At 36.1% G+C, this 21,642-nt stretch overlaps 1 protein-coding gene across 3 annotated transcripts in view; it reads right to left on the bottom strand.

Moving 5' to 3' along the window:
* Positions 1-1,513: 1,513 nt before the first annotated feature.
* The window catches only part of LOC143444218 (uncharacterized), a 31,600-nt gene continuing 11,471 nt past the window's right edge, over positions 1,514-21,642 (bottom strand). Inside the window, exons 4-28 of one of the 3 annotated variants that reach the window (XM_076943376.1) lie at positions 14,470-14,586; positions 13,271-13,363; positions 13,009-13,105; positions 12,847-12,926; positions 12,642-12,695; positions 12,449-12,558; positions 11,066-11,160; positions 9,958-10,073; positions 9,688-9,812; positions 9,375-9,466; positions 9,147-9,304; positions 8,805-8,888; positions 7,968-8,107; positions 7,695-7,789; positions 7,244-7,312; positions 6,047-6,163; positions 5,410-5,677; positions 5,161-5,263; positions 4,913-5,009; positions 4,620-4,789; positions 4,361-4,499; positions 3,262-3,513; positions 2,897-2,987; positions 2,694-2,801; positions 1,514-2,462 (exon numbers count right to left, since the gene is read on the bottom strand). In XM_076943376.1, coding sequence (XP_076799491.1) covers positions 2,717-2,801; positions 2,897-2,987; positions 3,262-3,513; positions 4,361-4,499; positions 4,620-4,789; positions 4,913-5,009; positions 5,161-5,263; positions 5,410-5,677; positions 6,047-6,163; positions 7,244-7,312; positions 7,695-7,789; positions 7,968-8,107; positions 8,805-8,888; positions 9,147-9,304; positions 9,375-9,466; positions 9,688-9,812; positions 9,958-10,073; positions 11,066-11,160; positions 12,449-12,558; positions 12,642-12,695; positions 12,847-12,926; positions 13,009-13,105; positions 13,271-13,363; positions 14,470-14,586 — 2,847 coding nt within the window. In that variant the 3' untranslated portion in view covers positions 1,514-2,462; positions 2,694-2,716. The remainder of the gene's footprint in view (positions 2,463-2,693; positions 2,802-2,896; positions 2,988-3,261; positions 3,514-4,360; positions 4,500-4,619; positions 4,790-4,912; positions 5,010-5,160; positions 5,264-5,409; positions 5,678-6,046; positions 6,164-7,243; positions 7,313-7,694; positions 7,790-7,967; positions 8,108-8,804; positions 8,889-9,146; positions 9,305-9,374; positions 9,467-9,687; positions 9,813-9,957; positions 10,074-11,065; positions 11,161-12,448; positions 12,559-12,641; positions 12,696-12,846; positions 12,927-13,008; positions 13,106-13,270; positions 13,364-14,469; positions 14,587-21,642) is intronic. The other 2 variants (XM_076943377.1, XM_076943378.1) reach the window with 2 other exon arrangements.

The raw sequence follows: 21,642 nt of genomic DNA on the forward strand, positions 1-21,642 counted from the left end.
ACCTGTGATGAAATTTTGCCAGCTTCTCCATCAACTAACTATTTTGGTTTTGACCTCTAAATGCGTTGCGAGCAGGGATCCTAAGGCTGGATCCATACGCGTCGTTTGTTTAAGTTAACCGAGTGACTGACCAAGTTATTAAGCTTAAAATCCGCGTTTGAGCACGCCGTCAAACCGCAGTTGAAAACGCTTTAACTCCGGATCAGGTTTACACATTTTCATTTTTCCGGTTTTACCCCGTTTCGGGTTGCGGTTCAGCAAACTAGGTAACATACGGTTCGAGCTAAAATCAAATGACATATTCCAGCTAATTGCTTTTTTTTCAATTTTCAACTGCACTGCCCAAGTAGAAGTAGAACTAGGCTGGCTGACCTGGCTCAACGAATTTCATTCATATGCCTATAGTGTGTATTATGTATTTTTTAGTTTAGTACTTTTTACATTTCAAAATAGATGTGCTTGGTAAACTGCTAAGCAAAAACACGTTTTTGGTAACTTTTCAATAAAGTTACCTACTCAATTGTGCTTGAAAAAGTAGTAACAGTTTGGTTGGATTCCGGTTAGGGGTTTTGTTTCGCAGATTCGTAAAGATGAAACGCTCAATGCATCATAAATATGTTACAGACTTGTGGAGCTATATAATTGTAACCAAAGCAACAAATTCAGGAAGCATACTCATTACCGGATTAAACTTAAATGTTACAAATATAAACATTTATTCGTCTTTAGATTGGGCCTAAATACGAGCAAACTAATAGTGGAACAAGTAATTATAGGCTACGTATTAAAGAAACCGTGAAGAAAAGATGCGATATTTAAACCACAGACATTACGATAGAATTACTGATAATTGCTAAGGTTAATTGTTAAACCTAATTGATAACTGCTAACGCGGTTTTAAAAATAAAACGAGGTGTAAAGGTAACAGACGTAGCTTCGCACTGACAGTGAGGGGTAATGGCGGAAAAGATTATGACCAGATGGCCTACCAGGTAAGCAGGTTTAATTGTAAATTTTATAAGAAAAAATTAAAAGAATTTTTTTTAAAGTCAAAAAAGACCCAATTATTTCAGAAGCTTCACATCATTTTCGACCCCATCAATAGGCTACTGCGGTTGGTAATGGTTAGCTCTAGCGTACAATACAAACAATTTCTCCCTTGATTTGGAAATAAAAGTCATCTTAATTTGTTTATTCCGTCATTCATAATAAACACCCACTTTTATTATCAACAATGCAAAACCAAGTTTGGCTTAAATCATTGCAATTGGCAACAACTCAATTCCTTGGGATAGTAAGAACGCCGATAGCAGTTGAGGCTGACTGTTGTTAGAAGGCCAAAGAACACCCAAAGAAGCAGGTAATTAATTAACCTGATAGTTAAAAGTCAGCTTACTACTATAGTAATGTTGCAACTTTTCCCGTTGTAATTAACAAACATGGAAATTTATCTCCTATCCTGTCATAGCATAGCATACTTCTCCGTGAAAGGGCAAGCAGGTTACAAGGTAAGAAGGCTCAAAAAACAAATTTTTATATTTTCAAATAGATTTAGTGAATTTTCAACATGTCATAGAAGGTGACATAAAAGATAAGAATAATAATAACAAAAAAGTAAACATGTAAAATATTACAACTGTACCAGGGGTAGCAATACTGTGGGCAGGAGTTCAAAACAAGACAAGCAGCTCAATTGATCAAAAGTCATTAAAACAGCTTTCCATTACCATTAAACGGTCAAAGCAGGTATAAAATGTTAAAAGCAAAACTAACGTTAGGAACTCCATGTAATTCAGTTAGATCGGCAGACAAGAAAAAATAAACGTTACAGGTACGAATTGTCAGAAGAAAAAGGACGATATCAATCTAACAAGAGTAGAGCAAAATTAAGTTTGCATCCCAACGCTCATACGAATGGGTGGTAAAAGCAGTGGTCAGTGTAGTCAGTGATTTAGATGAAACAACTTAAAGCCAAATGTTGTCCACAATAAAATTGGCAAAAGAAACGGCTAAGCTCCTCTTTGCACGGCACTGCCAATAGTTAACACATTGAGAGAAAAATTAAATTCAACAGATATCACTTGGCGTGGTTCAAGATGGCAAAGTAATAACATGACTCAATAGCTATGCTAAGTGAAGCCTGCACTTAACGACAACATATTTGGTCACAACAAGCAAGATGCGCGAAAAATAGGAAAAACTTAAATAAAAAACAAAGATGGTAAGCAGAATAGAAATGATAGTAGATTGCACGGCCCTTGATACTTGCTCGACCAAAACTCGCTAGCCATGGAAGGCGCAGCATCATTAGAACGTGATTATATGCAGAAAGAAAAGCAAGGAAAACGTTGGAGTGAAACTTTGCACGTTCCCATCCCGGTTAGAGATAACGGAGTTAAGTCGGACAACTTCTTACACCTTTTGTCTCCTCTTTAACACTGGAAGTTCTGTCTCTCCTTTTTCTGCATAATGGTAGAAACGTTTAGATTGTAGAACTATTTGTCGCTGTTTTCTAAATTCATTGCAAAGCTTAATTAAAACCAAATCCTTAGTGGGCTACATGTGTAATTGCATATGGTATATGAAGATAAATTTATGGATATCAAGTTTTTAAGCGGTACGATTTCAAAGACGATATGAAAAGCTACGAACTGATCGGCATGTCAGGGACTCATAGCAATAAAGAATCGCACCTTTTTTGACCAATTCCGGATTGTCATACTCTCCATAATAAAAGATGGTTAGTACTGTCCTCCCTGCCAGCTGCTTCGCTTGCTGCGTTCATACGGAAATCTTCATAACTACGAAAAAGAAAAATATGCAAAGTTTCATCTGTACAAGCTGCTAACTCGTCTGATGACTACAAGGTGGAAAAATAGCGTTGCAATCAACATACCCGTCTCCCCCGCTTATAACCAGGGTTTTAGTTTGGTTTGTTGCCGAAGCAGATGAAAGTCGTCGTTTTGATGATGAAAGTCTTCGTCCTCCTAAAAAATGCGGTTTTAAGCATAATCACGGAGCAAAAATACAGCATGATGGGATCTTTTTTATAGCAGTGTTCGATGCCCTTGATTCGCCAATCCTTTGCAGTTTGTACGTATGAGTTTAGCATAAAAAGGAATTATCACGTGGTTATCGAATGATTGTTACTTAGAGTGCTAAGCACCAACAATAGCTACGTTCGGCAGCAAAATATTTTACCACATATGACAGAAAAGTCGAAATTTATAAATATATGTTAACATTTTACTTAAACTGTACCTCGAGGCATCTGTGGGTCTTTTTCCACCGTTTCAACCGATGTGAGGAAACGCACGTGACCGGTATGACCATACGCAAGGCCTTGAGGTATGATGGGTAGGGAAAGCGAGTTTGTCGTTTGAGTTATATTGGGTAGGGCCAGCGTTAGTACGACGCCGGCGCTAGTTCCTACCCAAAGCAGGTCCTTGCACACGAGCAATGAAGTAATACGTAAACAGGCAGCCTTGTGTTGTCGAATGATAGCATCGGAACCTACAATACAACAGAACCGTTATTGCCTGATTCATATTGCCAAAAAGCAATATCTGACACTATTCGTGTTCGTTGCCTAAAATTAATTAATGAATAAATATAAAAATCTCTGAGGATTCCCAGGGCTGGGAATGGTAAAACGATTTATTGACTTATACAACACATAATGATACATTGAAAAGTAGGACATTGTATAGCCGAAGTGGCCGACTATTTTTGTCCATTCCTATGATCTTGGCAATATAACGATGGCTATTGGCTAGTGTGGTCGTTTTTCTGTCTAGTCACGCCAATTCGATCGCAAGGTATTGGAGATCGTTAGAATAGGCGGAACGCGACGGTATTACGCGTTTAGTGACACTGCTTGTTACTTATCTATGAACGAAATAACAACAGGAATAACGTTTTTGCAGTGTAATTTTTTTCATCCTTTACACCAGACAAGTCGTGATAAACGCATCCGCCATTGTTATCGAAACACCATAAACGTGATCAGGGTGAGACACGCGCGTGCAATTGTGTTACAGTCAGTGCCGTGTTGCAAGTTGTAGTTTGCTAATATGATTAACAGACTGCTGGCTACATGCATTTTTTCGATGAACAACAATGACAGCGGATTATTCAGGTAAAAATAGACACCGATGCCACAGTATGCTTATACCGCTTTCTTAATGCCTGCCTGTTTGTAATATGCGAAATTAACTTCAACGTTTTATCCTCATAATATGGGAGGTGTTAAATAAGGTACGACGCGACTGGCAACTGAGAATAACCAGGCAAACAATACGTTTTTAAAACACAGCAAGAAACACAAAATGACATGTCACAAATTAACATGAAAACTCACTTGCTAACATTTTGCTGACAGGCTGAGATACATCAATGTCAGTAAGGAGATCATGGGTGACAGTATGATAAAGCTTTATCTGGGCTCTTTTATCTAAAGCTACCCAGACACCATACCCACAGCAGACCATACAATAAATCTGTACAGACAAAATTAAATAACATCATTCAAGTTTAGTCAGTGTAACGTTTCCTAATAATGAACTCTACTAAAACTATGAATGTAACCAGTGAGTGACAGTCAGATAGCTAACCCATACCTGTCGTTTGTTGTCCTGGCTTACAGGGAAAAATGATTTTACGTTGTAAGTCTGCGAATGGGATTTTGAATTATACGACGTATCCAAGATCATGATTTGATTTTGACATCCACACCAGAGCTCCTTGTCACCCACTACCACCATCTTGGTGATAGGGTGTGGGGAAGTCCCTAAGAAAAAGCATTGTGTTTTTGTTGATATGGTATTACTGTACAAGGAATATAGTAATGTAAACTAGTTTGTTATTTTCTATTTGTGAAGTGTCCAGTAAACAGTTATCATTGTAGTCTCACCTAAAGTTTTTGTTTTTTTGTTATCAAATTCCCACTGACCATTTGCCATGTTACGAGAGTAGATAACTAGATCGCCATTACTGAGAGCAACAAACACCTAATAGAAACAAGTGACATTAACAATAAATAAATATACTGCACAAAAGTATGCACGACAATGACGTCTACAAGGTCCTTGTGATAAGAAATAAATATCTCAAACAAAAGAAAACAACTTTATTGAAGAACACTCAATACATTCCGATTACCTGCCCTTGATGGTGCAATATGCACTGCACAGAAGCAGAATGATTGAGCTGGGCACAGTGCTTTGTTCCTCGAAAAGCCTCAGAGGTAGGGTATACTTTTATTCTTTGATAACCATAAAATCAATCGTCAGTACACCCAACACAAGGAAAGTTTTAAATGGTAAATATGTTGGTTAGGTTTCATTATGATATGTACACACTGCACACAAAACTTAGTAATAGTTTTGCTACAAATAAACAGTTCCTTACTTTCCATCTTCTGTCCCCAACCACATGGAGCCATTATTTGAAAGATGTTTGCTTGTCGCATGGTTATTCTTTCCAATCTTATCTTCCCTTCCACCATCTGGACTCTTCTTGTCCGTCAACAGATCTTCCAGGCTTCCATGAAGAGTTGATCCATCGCTGTCTTTCTTCCAAGCTGCGCTGAGGGCATGCATGAAAGAATTCTGTGGACCACGGTTGTTTGGGCCGAGATCATTGGTACTGCCACTCACAGCAGTAGGGGTAGAAATATCTGAAAACAATAGCAAAAATTGAGGAATGCAAAGCATTTTACGTCTTGCAATTGCGTAGACTACTGTTGCCAATAAGATTAACTAAGGTGAGAGACTCAGCATAGCTGATAAAATGATATCAACTATAACTATTATGTAGCAATGCTTAAGTGCTAAGTGTGACTTTTTTAACAGGTCATCATTCTGTCTTGTGCTGAACAACATCTAGAGAGTAAAACGTATTGAATGAAGCAGTACAAAAACACAACGTGTTTATCAGCAAAGCTGCATCAAAGACACAAAAGAAACACACGAAAAAATCACAACATTCTCTACCAATACCTGCTCCAATGTGAAGCCTGCTGTGCTCAAGGATAAATTTAACTCACCCGTACTGGGATTGCTTTCACTTTCACTTGATAATTGTTTATTAAAAAACGCAAATCTTCGATGAACAGACAAACTTGCAAGAAGTGGACTCATGATAGGAAGAATAATCTCTTCATCTATTGGGAGCCAAAAGAAACTTGAGCGTGAAGCCAAAGAAGACATTAAAACTTGCGAATCTTTTTACTTTTAATGTCATGTGATTTGTATGAATCCACCACTTGTCACTGATGCTAGAGGATTAAGTTTTTAACAAGTCATCCTACAACTTATGTAACGTGTGAAAATATTTACTCGAGTGACATACGCTTGTATGAAACTAAATTTATGCAAAGATAGATCATTGAATAAGTGCATGTGAATTTTACAGTCAGGATTGTGTAAGTGTTCAAGTGAATGTTCTGATTGCAATATATGTTGGTGTTATGTTCTTAGTAGACGCCCAATAGAAGTAAATCATAGTCTCATGCAGCAGCCACTGGATGGCGATCTGGCTGCACAATTAGTTGTCACAGGACATGCTGGATTGGGCATTACTCACATACAATCAGCAGGATGTGTGTTAACATTTGATTTTGCCTTTGTTAATAGTTAACAGCGATGATTTGATGTGTATTAAACTATTAAGTATGTTTATTATAGAAGGAAATTTTATAATTAATCAAGAAGTACAGTATGCCAAAAAGAGAAAGGAACTTGATTTTTTGCTACAACATTCTTAGCAAGCAAACAAACTTGAGGGTTTGATGAAATCACAAAAACAGAGCATGGTAGTATCGACAACATCTTTTCTCAAAAAGTTGTAAGTTGGTATCAATTGAAATTAATCAAAGTAATATGGAAAACTCTTGCAAACACAAATGCAAATGTTTCTTTCACAGTAAACTAATATGCCATTAAACACAGCATTTCAAACTACTTCTGAAGACAACCATCTGATAACAAAAGAATTCAAACCATTATCAAAAAAATAAGAAGCAAGCACAAACCAGTTGTTGCCAGCAAGATCTGTAGTTGGGCATTGTTGTGTTTATTTTTCGAGTTGATTTAGGCAATACAACATCCACAAAAAACGAAATCAAATTAAAATAACAAAACAAGTTTTGACCAAAGCAAAAGGCAAAGCTTGAAAGCATGAACTACAGTCAATGGGGACAACATGCCAGGCAACCATGCTATCTTTCTCCAGATAAATATACCTGACGAGTCAATACCCCAACTGTCACATCCAGTGTCTCTTGACTCATTAACGCAAGTAGAGTCACTTGCTAAAAACAAAAATTAGTTATTGTTTTTTAATCCTTCGACCCACAAATGGTGAGACTAAAAGCAGTTGCTTTATCTAATTCAAAGAAATATTTTGCAATATGTCCAAACAAACAACTTAAGTTTGCAAATCATTTGAAATGCAATTTCATCTTATAACTCCAACTGTGCTACATGCTTCATTTCATACTGTTTTTTGTTTCACAGGCAAGCTGTAACCTAGTAACTGTCTTGTTAACAGATACTACGTCCCAAAAAACATTTAAACGCACTCTTTTAATAGAGGTAAGATACTAAGGAAACAGTTAAGCAAAAATAAATCAAAAATTAATAATGACCAAACAATTTAAAATTCGTATAAATACAGTAACATAAGAAACTTACCGAAATTTGAAGCACTGTTGTTGGTGCTGTATGGACTTATACTGTAGTTGCTTATTGTGCTGAAAGGACTGGTATTATCCTCATCTGATTCATCACTGAAAATATTTCAGTAAAATTTCAATGAAATAACAACATTCTGTAAGAAGAAACTAGGTTTTTTAAAGACTCTACCGGAAAATACACATGCTTAAAGTACTGTAAGATGTAAATTTTATAATACTCTCTTCAATTCTTTCAAATCAGCAAAATCAGTTGCGGTTTAAAAATACGTACGAATCAAATGGCATGATAGTAAGTGCACGGTTGCTGTTGGAAGAGGAACGACGACGGTCAGCACGATTCTCAAGCGGTGCGGAAGTAACATCGTTGATGAACTTGCTGGTTGGCACAAAACGCCTGTCCCAAGTTGGAACCTGGAAATTACAAAGTTAAAATTGTAATCAGTCGAAATAATCAAGAAGTGATACATTACATATTTCATAAGTGTTTGCATGCATTTGCTAATTTACTTATCCTATTACTCGAGTTAGTACATTTTAGCTTTTTCTTGTTGCTCTATAAAGCTTGCAGTATTTTTTAGATAAAATATGAAGAAACTAAGGTTTTTACTTGAAATACTCATATCTTAATAAAGGAATGCGTTCCTATATGAAATACAGGCTTTTCCATTTAACTTAAAGCATAGGGTGGGTGTCAATAGCTCAAGGTAGCAGTTACTAAGCAGTAAGCACACACTTTATTACTGGCCTCAATATAATTAGACTACGTGTGTCTAACAACTACTTAAGACCCGTAATTAATGAGACGCCAGACATTCTTGCAGCTAGTCATTGCTATAACGATTATCGAGTAAAAACCTTCGTAGTAAAACAGATGGATGTTTTATTTCAAAATGATAAATATTAAATATCGTCACAAAAATGCCATTATCCACATTGAACCATTGTTTCACTTGGTAATTCGTTATCAAAAAAGATTACATCATGTTATAAGCTAGGTTAAATAAGTGCCTATTGTAACATCCTGTAAGTTAGTATAAATTTAAAAGGCAAATATCAAACTAATACTGTATAATGATGTATGTCTTTATCTTACATTTTGCCACCTCACCTGTGCAATGCAGCATATCTTGGAATTGCAGACAGAAATGCAGGTAGTTTGAGATGGTTCAGGTTCCAATGTAAGAAAACATATCTATTCAAAAAATGTTAATAAAATGTTCATACCAATAGTGAACAAACCATCTTTACTACTACAACCATTAAAAACCAACCAAAAATTAAAAACAAGCCAATCATTAAGCTATGACAAATAAAAGAAAATGGTTTCTTCAAACTGTTTTTAACACGAACAGTTAATTCTACATATATTTCACTTAAGGCATTAAAAATATATTGGGAAAACATATGTTGTTGGCACGTAGTAGTATTATTGCACAGGGGAGCTTTATACCTGGCCGACATAACCATCTGTGTTGCATACCCATACTTCCCTTGTTCCAGGAGAGGTATCAACATTGGAAGCGGCGCAAGAAAACTGCATGCCATTCCGTGTCTTGCTGATAGGGATCGCTTTCATAAATGCAGGTACTAGTCTACCTCGTTGTGATGCTGTAAGAAGATTTCACATTTTTATGATGTTCAACGAAGAAAAATTGACTTTCTAAAAAGTAGAACTCACTAAAATTTTTCTTGGCATTCCAAAAGAATATTTCAAACTGGGATTTGTTCTCTTCACTGGGAAATTCAAATTGGAAAAGTTTCATTCCATCCCTAAATAATGCAAAATAATAATACAAAACGTTTTGGTGTATGGTCCATGAGTACAGATTTCTGACATGACACTGGTTGGTTAATACATTTGGCTGAGAAACTCTCAGCATCACTATTTCGAATTCAACTTTCATAAAAAGGTGATAAGACTAAGAACAGTAGAGGCGTTTAATATAACAACAAATAACAGAAATATCTGCCAGTAAGTGTTTGACACTTACGGAGTGGTTATTCCAATTTCTAATCGCCCCGGTAGGCTCAAACCGTGTGTGTTTATCTGCTGCTGACGCTCTGTTATTCTCTGCCCTGTTTGAATGATAAGTTCTTTAAGTGCATCATCCAGCACCTATAAAGAAATAAAGATAAAATAGTCAAACATTGCAATGTAAAGATAAGTACAAAAAAATACGAACAACAATGTCCAAATTCAAAGTTTGAATAATGTCCAGGTACTAATACAAAAGTAGAAACGGTGAAAACAAGAAACCTACATTGTGAATGCAGCCTAATTTAGCAGTAGACTCTTCCATCTGCAAAAGAAGGTCCTGGTCAGCTCGAAGTTGTTGCAGTTGCTTCTCTACAGCCTGATGGTTTGGACCAGTGCTCCCTGAAATTGTTATAATTTGTTAGCAATACGAAAGTATTAATATTTACGTCACAAAAAATGGTAGCAAACGAATACACAGTAATAAGTGATTGTTAATAAACAGATATTAACATATCATAGCCTACTAGCACAGTATGACAATGCAGTGATGAAAAATACCATCGTTTTTGTATACATTACTATGATGACCAACCATGTTATTGCCTACAAAATCTGCTGAATATATTTTGTAATATTGTCACCAAAGAATCTAAACATGGTTCTTAATTTGTGTTCAGCAACACTTTGGTATCTGGTATTGCAAGAAATGGTTGTAAGCAAAATGCTACAGATCAATGGCTGCATTAGGGTAAATTTTAGCTCGCAACTGATGCATGCATCAAGAATTTCTCAGCAAATACCACACTTATCTTGGCAAGGGTAAAAAAATGCAGAACTTATAAATAATTGGAAGAAATTTTACAGAAACTCACAACAATCTAAACAGCTTAAAAGCACAGGTTTATCAAAAACAACAAAATAAAGGGCTGTATACCTTTGCTATCATCTAACAATAAATCTGGTGGAAAAGCAGAACAAGATTAATAAGAAATGCATTTGCTCGTTATAGCAGCTTTTACCATATTCAAGATCTTGTCAGTATAGGCTTGGGACTACCATCCTATAAGAACAACAAATCAGAAGGACTGTCGTTGCCTACTTGAGCTTAAGTGGTTGCCTTTAGGGCTTTGCTAATGCTCTTAGCTACAAGCAAAGCGATCAATTACATTTGAAAACCTCAGCAAATCTTTAGTAAGCATAAAACATGGCAATATTTCCAGTTTGATGTTAGAAATAAACCGTACCTAAAGCAAGTGAAAATATTCCTTATTTTAAGTAATACTTAATCAATAAAGTGGTTTGGTTTAGCTCATGCCCAATGGATTGTCTTAACAACCCACTAAAATATTGGAAAAAAGGAAATAATTATAGTGCTAACTAGAAAAGCTCACCTTTTAAAAGTTCAACGTCTTCCAGTTGATACTTCCATAAAAATTTGTACTTGCTGGAGTAATCAACCACTACACGATCGTTAGTCATGGCAAATCTAAATAAAATAGAAAAGCACACATATAATGTGATTCATTGATAAGTCTTCATTGTCATGTGCATTGAAAAGTCGCTCAAACTTAAATAACATAACCGTATCTAAAGGCTTTTACTAGCTTGAAAAAAAACGACGATAAAACAAAAGATAATGGTTGCCACCATGCTGCATATTGATTAGCGATTATGTAGAAGAGCACATAGATTATTAAGCATACAGATGGTGGCGTTGAATACAGTACTATTTAGGACTCTTCAAAAATTTGCAAAGCTCGTAATGTAATTCATATTATGAACCTCTGTTTGTCAAATCATGCAATCTACCGACTGCAATCTGACAAAATTTGGCATTTCAGAAGTGAGGAAAACAACTAGGGTACTAAATACCAAACATTAAATAAATTTATAGATGTTGTCTGCATTGTGTAATTTGGATGGGCAGCATCTGCCTTTAATCTGTTATCAAGACGCATGCTTCGACAACAGACAGGACTATGAACACAAACCACTAACAAGAGTAATGTTTTCAAAGCAACAAATAGGCCTATAGTTCAAGCAATACTTCCATTGCACGTTAGAACTTGAGTAAACATATAAACAAAAAAGTAAAGTTTAAAAGTTTACACACAGAATTTATAGTTATGTGTAAATGTGTAATTACAGTTTCGAAAGGAAATGAAGTACAGTACGCCAACAACATTACATGTATGTGAATAAAAAATTACATATAACAAAAATGCAAGAATTCCTTGTAATCAATGTTTGTAGCAGTTAGTTGGGAACAATATTCACGTATGGGTCTTGTCTAAATCCCATGTAACATAACCAGTCACGTTATCCAGCCATTATAACAAAAAATGTCAAATGTCACGTAGCTTAAAAATAACAACGTAAAAAAAATTCTGCAAAAAATGTTTGCAGTAATAGTTATCACATAAAATCGATATTTCACGTTTTACCTTTAAGCGTTTTACTGCCTGGTCTACTTGGCCTAAAACCTTTAGCCAACATAAGCTCATAAGCAGTATAAAGGTCACAGCAATTACACGAAATGCTATGAATACCAAAAAAATGCTTAAGTAAGGTCCTAGAATTAGACCACTTTCCAAGCTTTTACTTAAAAGTAACAAAACATATAAAATAATGCATAATGTTGCTAGTCTAAATCAAACACAATGATTTTGTACAAGGATATGTAATTGCATCTTGACAAATGTGTTTGAACTTACCAATAAAATGAAAAACGCTGCTAAGGGGCAACTACAACGTGAATAAACAATTCGACTCACATATTCATTGAGCTTCTTCTTAACGATGAAGACTTCCCTTTCTTGGAAGTTGTGCACATCAGGAGGTCATTGAACAACCACAAACTTCTGTCCTTTTTGTTTCCTGATTTCTGAAAGAAAATAAAGGAAGTCAGCATATAAGAAAAAAAGTCAATTGCTAAATCATTTTATAAAAATACATTGACTTATTTACCAACTCAATGCAGAAATCTTGATGAAGAAATTTTCTTATAGAGGGACTGCTGATCTGAGTTTTGAAAAAATTACAATTAAGCCGCAACTAAGCTGTATCATTGCCATTTACAACTGAGTTTGCTTGTTTAACCAGAGTAAATTTGCAGGAAGAAATGACAGTAAAAGATGATAAAAATAATAATTTACAAGCAAGCAACACTCACATCCAGGCAACCCTCAATCATTTGCTCTATTTCTTGAAGCAATTTGAGATGGCGATCTGCAGCTTCAGCATCCTTTTCAACTAAAATCAGGAAGTCAGTTTTTAAGGAATTAAAAAAATTTACCAGGGAAACAACAATGCTAAGGTTGATAGCGAGTTATACCTTTATTCATTTGAACTGAGAGGGCGTGAATTTCTTTCTGGGCAACTAATAAGCTAGGATGGTCTGGGTGACCTTCGTGAGTGTGTTTGAGCAAATCCTAAAATACATTCAAGATAAAAGTGCAAAGAAGGCCTGAAAAAATTGCTGGAAATAGAGAGATATTTATAAAAAAATCCATATGATAAAATTTTAACTGCACATTCTTTAACAAGAAACTTTATATTACACGTGGTAAAGCAAATGATTGTGGCATAATACCTACTTTAATTATGAGCTCATATCTTGATATCCTTTGAACTGGTTGTATAAGTAAATCAGATAACCCCAGCTTGTCTTTGTTTTCCCTTTTTTTATCCTGCAACGAGCAAATGGCAAGTTTTCAATAATTGTAATGGACCAAGGTGAAAGAGCTTGATATGCATTGAATAAGAAACATGACAAAAATCCTGGATAGACTGTTTATAAACCTTTTTCATTATATTTGACTAGATAATTGCATAACTTTTACGATCAAAGCATAGTTATGTGATTAAACTGTCACATAGTAAACATGGTAATGTATTAACAAACATGCAACACTGATAGCCAAATTGCCGCCATGTGACATTTTAGGTAATTTATAGTGAAGAAGTGTGTATGTTACAAAACCACAAACTTCTTATCTTGTGATCTCTGTAACAGATAAAGGAAAACGGATACAAAAGATGAAAGTGATTTCAGAGTTATCCTATTTGTTGTTGGTAATTAAGCCATCAAGACGTTTAATAACAGTAGAGTGAATGATAACTGTTCAGGTTTGGGGAAAAAGTCTGCTAGAATAAATACTTAATGATGATAAAATTTGTTAAGCCTTGCTTCATTATATCATTGACTCTGGTAAATACGGAGCTAAGTATGTTTGCTGTCTCATACTTGTGCAAATAGGCAACCTAACAACCCCTATACCCGTCAGACATTTTATTTCCTTTCCAAGCCCATAATTCAATTGTTAAATATCTTCTAGTGTGTAGCTATATATTGTACACAATTAGCAAGTGTACTAAACAGATTTTGATTTTAAAGCCAACTAAAGTCTGCCAGAAGTTGATTGTGCTGAAAGTCCGCCTAATATAAGAGCAATAAATTACAGTCAAAATGTAAATATGCCATGCACAAGTTGCATTCCTGCCACTTCAAACTAGGTTAGTTTAAAGACAGACACAATAAGCCACATTAGATTTTTGTTGCTCTTTAACGTTTTTAGAAGCTATTGGTAATGAACGACATTTTGAAATACGACTTTGTCACAGTTAAAGTAATCAAAGTTTTTAGAAGAAAGATCGGTCTCGGGCAGATATAAATCCACACAAAAACAAAGTGATGCATGCTAAAAAAAGAGAGGATGTGAGGCATATTACCTGACATTTTAAGAAAAATTTTTAATAATTCTTAAAAACGCACATAAAATTAAAAACCTATTACCTCTAAAAACACTTTGAAAGCAGATTTGTTTTCAATTGCAAAGTTGACAGCTTGTCTAGCGTTTGAGAAGTTTTTGATGTAACTTGTGTAAGATTCTAGTAGCATGTCCTTATTGAACTGAAATAGACAAAATATATTAAAAAATATAGTAAGCAAAAATGTTTGGAGTGTTGATGAATATTATCATCTACACATCTTTTAGGGAATATTGCTTCTCCACAATACAATAGTAACAAAATTTTGTCATGAAAAGATAATATTACAATGAAATATTCAATAAACATAACCACCAAAATAACAAAAAAAATCCACACTGATTTCACAGAGTAATTTTTACATTTTAAGTCGTCTTTTAACCACAAAAGACGTTACCAGTGAAAAGGAGTGCTAGAGAACTGCAAAACTATGAAAAGCAAACAGCTGACACGCGTGGCCGGTCCCAAGAAAGAGTGTTGAAGGCTCCCAGGGCCAAAACATAATATTTTTATACCGCACCAAATTCGGAAAGCATCTACTCGAGGGAACTTTCTCCATCCTATTTGACGTTGGTAGCGCAGACCACAAGATTAAAACGAAAAATACGCCCAACACGATCGAAAGGCATCCGAAAAATTTAGAGATTGAAATTATGAGCAAAAAATTCAGCTTCATTAATCCCTCGTGAAACCAAGCTTTATGTAATTCACGCGCAAAATTGGGTTGAAATTGATAATGATGCGCATTGGTTCATAAGGCGAAGGCGGGCAATATCTTAGTTTTAAAAGCACAGTGTTATATATAACCAATATTTAAGCAACACAAGGCACAATTGACTTATTTTGTATGACACGGTTGTCTTCTTCAACGAATGGGCGCTATTCCCAGCATTAGAAGAGTCAAAAACAAAGACGTTGTTCACGTATGGAAAAATCAAATCAAAATCTTTGGTATCATGAATTCTGGGCAAGTCGGACGATTTTGTAAAGTTTAAACTACAAACGTCTTTCAAACATAAAATTTCACCAGGTATCTTTATTGCCCTGATATTTTGACAAGTATAGGGAAAGCGTCTAATGTTTACACAAGTCCGAGTTACTTAAATGCTAGGCGCAATTGCTCTTACGATTCTTACAAGCAAAGGTTAAGTCTAATAGAAATATCAGAAACGGCGGTATAAACGTCTTTTTAGTTGCAAATGTAAAGAGTTCTGAGTCTACTGCTAGTCGTTTTCAACTAAAATGAAAGTTTGAAAACTTGACAAAGACTATCTGCAAGTGAATGAAATGAAAATTCAAAAACCTCTGCCACAAAAGTCAATTTTAATTTTACACAAAACTAAGGGTCAGTCCATGTAACAAAACATTCTTTTGTTGATTTTACGTGGGATAACACGGTCTTGTTAGAAACAGACCATATTCAGATTTGGTGAAAAGGCAAATAGAAGTATGGTATTAACTTTTTGTTAAAAACGATTTGTTTCCCAAAAATTACAAAACCAATAAATAAGACAAGCAGTAAATAACATCTGGAGTACAGTATTTGTCAAACGCCGTGTTTACAATTCGCGCTGAAAAAGTTAGGACTGTTGCACACGATGATGAACGACCTTTTCCTTCACTCTATAATAGAATACAGCATATGTGGGCGCTATAAAATTTTGCGATCCTTCACTAATAGGCAGTATAATTGAGATATTTTCCTAATAGCCCATAGTAAGAATTTCGAAGCACGCAATTCCGACAACTGTAAATATCATAAATTGCTAAAAAAAAGCCGTAATGAGGGTGTAGGGTTCACATTTCACCAATCCATTATAGAACCGGACTAGTGGAAAATCTGCCTTTTTCGTTTTGAAATGGGTTAATTTCAGGTGATAGTCTCTAAATATGAACTACAGGCAGCAGAACAAAGTGTTAGAAACACTTTCACGGTCAATCCGTCACCGGTAGCCGCAGAACTTCGAGAAAATTTTCGAAAAATATTGGTAACCTTGCGGAACACATATAATTTAATTGGACGTAACTGACAAAGCAACGTTAAGCACGTTGACTGATAACTGGGAAAACGTGACGGTAATGACTTTCATAGGGCCGATGTTGTGTATAGGCAATCAATGGCGCATTTTCTAAAAACTTATCCGGAAACAGACAGAAAAAAATTAATCTACGAATCTCCCAAATATGTGCAATCACAAAGAAAATATTATTAACAGCTTAAAGCTGTTGAAGGTTTATAGAAAAATTGTTAGATTTATTATCTGAAACCACATATGTGCTGTAAAATTCATACAACTTCGGACATCATGCAACGCTACAAAACTTGATACGAAAAACGTTTTCTTAGTTACGCATTCTAATATTCGTATTTGACATTTCTATGCATCATGTACACGCTTTCGCTCACAAAAATATCGCATAACATGTACACGAGATGGAAACAAAAAAATCAAATAAGTTTGACATACGAGCGAAGTTCCCCATTTCCCAACGGTCTCCTAACAACAGTGCACATACCGGCAGCAGTAACTCCAGGCACTTGGGCAATGAACATACCTCGCTGCATTTTCAAATCAATTTTCTTAAACCTAATGAGAGGTCGGCAATTACACTGCGAATGGCATAGAAGGCAACATTAACTTTCCGCATCTTTTCCAAATGTGAGAGATAAATTGAAAGTTTACTCTAACTATGCACAAACCGATCCTAACGAAGGCTGAAACTGTGGCTGCCACTGTGTCGAAAAGATACAGCCATTCCACCGCACACGAAGTGAAACTTCAAAAAATGATCAATATTACCTGTACGCCCAATTTTCGTTACATGAGCGTCGTGTGAATGGCTGGGTTTGAATGGAACGATGGCTTGAGCCTTAAGCTTAAAGGTATACTTTAAGGATTTTTAGCCACAAGTTCTTGCAAGCAAACTTTAGGCTACAAATTCTATTTGTTTCGAGGCGACACCATGACAATGGAAGTGCATACTTTTGCAAATCACTGATTAGTTATATCTTTTAACCCAGAGAAGTTAGTTGTTATTGAAGACGAGTTAGTTCTGAAAAAAAACATGACATGACACGCTGTGCGGTTGATGAATAACTCTACTACCATAAATTAGTCTACTCAATAATAAAGAAAACTTTAAACGATTACTTTTAGGTTTACACCAAAATTATCATTAGGTAAAGTTGTACAAGCGAGTGGTTCAAATAGTGGGCAATAAATAATCCATTTCACGCGTTGAACAAGCACACTCCACGCTAAAAAAAGAGGCCAAATAACGTTGACTGACAAATATTATCACAGCGGCTACTTGGGTCGCACACAGACTTAAATACGTCATAAAGCATCCTTCTTTGACGTTACGACAGATAGCTTGTGGGATGGTAAATCAACACAATCCCGGATTTTTTGCTTGTTGAAATGTTTTAAACCCGGAGACTGCAAACAATTTGCTATAAATATAAAATCTATTGAGCCCTCTTGGACGTCCGCAATGTGACGTAACGCGACACAGAGATTTCCGGCCTGCGTCAGAAATATGCTTTACTAATACCGCTTATCGTTAGTTACAAAGAAAATCCGGAAGCCTCCTTCCTGTTCACTGTGCTAACTGAAGTAATGATGAACCTTATGCATGTGACACGGGAAAACTTTTGTGCTATGCAAGAAAAAAGATTTGTAAATAGGATCTCTCACAAACATTCAGTGTGGGCTAAGTACTTAAGGATTGACATAGAGTAACCAATCAGGTCGCACTATAAATGGATTCAAAGTTAGGATAGCATCCGAAAAAAGATTTATCACAAACACCCAGACATAGGACGCAAGTCAAGTCACGTAGTATTGGTCGGTTGTTAAGTATTACAATATTCCATTATAAAAAAAACGATTTTTCTCTTCTAAGCCAACAGGACTAACTACGGAACATTTAAACGTGTGAAACTATACTACGATCAGCAGCACTGGACGTTGGAGAAAGCTTTAAATCCACGAGACCTTACGACATTAACAAAGCTCACACTGGTAATAATATTTCAATAAAACTTATCAAATTCGAATGGGATGTGGAGTGAATTATGATATCATTTAGGTAGATTTTTCGGTACATAAACATCTACACGCACATAGCCAACGCCTAAGTGAAATATGTCGTTCGTACGAATGATTGGTTTAAATTCGCTCAAGCGTTATATAACAAGGTTCGAAGGTGGAATACTTACTTAAGATTAATACTTCACAGCATTGTCGTACTTTGCCACGCTCTAAGACTAGGTGGTAGATAAATGTTAAAACAGGCCATTTCTTCAAGGGGGAGAACTTAAAAGTGCGAAAATACAAGTACGCATGTTGGGTCAAGTAGGTTCATATTTTCCCCAAATTAAAAAAAAGTAATTAGCCTGTTACTAAGTTTGTATTTCATGGCACCCGAATCCATTTTCGGTATGAATTCGTTATTGTTTTTCGCCGCAAGTTTTAGCCCTGTTCACAATATAACCAACGTATGAGGATCTACGCGAGCTAAAACTTCTGAATAACTTAATTTTTGAGTTAATTAAGACCCATCTACCTCAAAAATAGCAAACATTTATGATAACCAAAGTAGGTAAGTTATTGTAAAAAAGGCTATTAGAAATCTTTCGCCAAATAGCAATCGACTACTGCAAAATATTTACTTTGGGTCCGAAGCAATTAATTTCGCATTATATCAAACTACGGCAAGATGAGCCAAAGCAAGTTTAGCTGTCAAGAACAAAAATGTTGCAAAACGCTGCAATCGTTGATAAATGGGATCACCGAGCCAGCTAACAGTTTTGGAATTTTTAACATAGCTATTTTCGAATTCCTTTGTTTAAGGAAGCTTTTGGCGCAACCTTGAAATAAAGGTCATGACTGTGACAAATGCTGCTCCTAAGCAAAGGCCAGTTGTTACGGTTCGGCAACGCCGAGTCGCAAAAAATGACTGGTTGAAAACCCCACAGGAGAGAGGGCGTTGGTGTATCAGGGTGGCTTTAGAAAGTTGGCTTTAGGCTGCTCGTAGTGTAGCAAACTTGAGCTCAAACTTGGCAATTTACATCCCAAACTTGTCTAGTCAACTTAAGCCGCTTATAACCGTTCGAAGGGTGCACCCAAAAAGCATAAGCATAAATATTTTACCGTTGCACGCTTATCCGTATCCCAGAAAAGTCCTGCAAACATGCTGTTTATACATTATCAGCGAATTAAGTCAGCGACCGTAAACTTACAAGCCAAATGATAAAGCTATGAGCTCTGGTGGCATGGCTTAATCGCCTGGACACGATATGTGAACGCTGGCTTAATCTATCTTAAGCTTGAAAGGACCAAATGATTTACTTTGTCGCTCGCAGGGCTAACACTCAATTGACGTCACAGCTGTCGACAGAACGTGATGTAGTATGTTTAACCTGTTCGCGTCCTACTTAGCTATCGACAGCCAAATGGAAGATGGAAGGACACCTGACTTTCGTGAGAAATCGAAGACGAACCAAGCGATCGCTGTGCACGGCAACGCCGACTCGATATCGATCGAATTCAAATAGGGAAATATTTTATCAGCTCTAAACTTTGCACACGTTGTCAGTTTGGTCAGCTGCGTTACTTTATACATCAGCCATACATCATCATGATTTGACAAACAATGCGGTGACATAGGCAGCGAGCTCACCGGATTTATTTCGGGTTGTATAGCAGATGAACTCTTAGCAAAGCAACACAACAAGGTAAAAATGATGGATTTAAAACTTGAATGCCAAACTATGCGAAGGTAAAATGCCAAATGCTGATGGCGTGCGTCTTGAACACACCTCATTACTGTGGAATTCCGCGAGGATAGTGACATGTAAATTTGTAATTCTTGGGCTGAAGTAGCAAGCTATAGTTCTGGAAAATATTTTTTCTAAACAAACTTCAATAACAGTACAGCGCAGAAACTACCGCATTTAAAACGTATTACACTTCAAAATATCGCAAACACAAGAACATGTTTTTAATTAAACTTCTGATGTTGAAGTTTTAAGCGTGCGAGGTGCCATCCAGTCTAGGCGTCCTGTCCTTTAAAGTATAACTTCGTGCAAATAGTTCGTTGTGCAGTAAAATTAACAACTTTTATACAGCAGAAGATTACAGCTTTGAGAAAAGAACACTAGCAAAAGTCAAAATTACACGTTATCCATGCTTACTGGCTACTAAAGCTTACACATAACAACGCCAAGCGCTTAAAACTTACTTTTCCGATAATATTGTTCGGGTTGGGTTATACTACAACATAATTGTATGCGCAAGCAAAAGTTGAATATGTTACAAAATATAGAATGTTACAAAAATGCCAACAGAACTCAAAAATTGGCCAGGTTTTTTTTAGAAATCAGTGCGTTAAAAAGACAACATGTTTTGAGGATAGCGTGATAACCAAAATTTTAATCGAGCATAATATTGTCATTATTGTCGCAACAAACTGGCGTAAGTTCACGACAAAGACTGCAAAATCGGTAACCTTCCATTACCAACCAACACACCTTTGTGAAACGTACACATACGACTTTAGGCGCTATTTCTCTATTACTTTGCACATGACAGGTGTCCATGGGTAGTGTTTAATCAGTCTGATTGCTCGGTTTCCGATTAATTCGTCAAAGGTGCTTATTACAAAAAAAGAAAAGGAATCTAAATGCGACATGATAAATTACTTTGTCGCCTGCCGCCAATGGCCAACGGGCGCAGGAAACGCAAATTTACTCCTGCTGCCACAGAAAAAACGTTTATCGATTTTAACAAAGCAGGTAACCCATAGCGGGATATTCTACTGAAGATTAATTACAGGGCTTTGTTTACAACCCACTGCCATCTAACCACACGATATGGCCTTAAGGCCCCGTTGCGCAACTAATAACAATATTTACGCGGCCTATGCATCTGGGTTACCACCACGACGACAACAGAAGAGTTTGTTCAAAGAGGCTGCAATTACGCGAGTTTAATAAGTGAAACTTAAACAGGACTTTCTCATAAACGTCTTTAATTCCGCAACTCTCAATACCCGCAACATGTGGCAATAAAAGTGATGAAATCTTGGAGAAAGGAGTGTTGGTCAGTCATTCGTGGCACGTGTGAGGAAATTTTTCTACGTCACAACAAGATTCCTTGCTGAATGATCAAACAGACGAGAAAAGAAAAAACGA

The sequence above is a fragment of the Clavelina lepadiformis genome, chromosome 1 (genome assembly GCF_947623445.1).
Source record: "Clavelina lepadiformis chromosome 1, kaClaLepa1.1, whole genome shotgun sequence".
NCBI classification, from domain to species: domain Eukaryota; kingdom Metazoa; phylum Chordata; class Ascidiacea; order Aplousobranchia; family Clavelinidae; genus Clavelina; species Clavelina lepadiformis.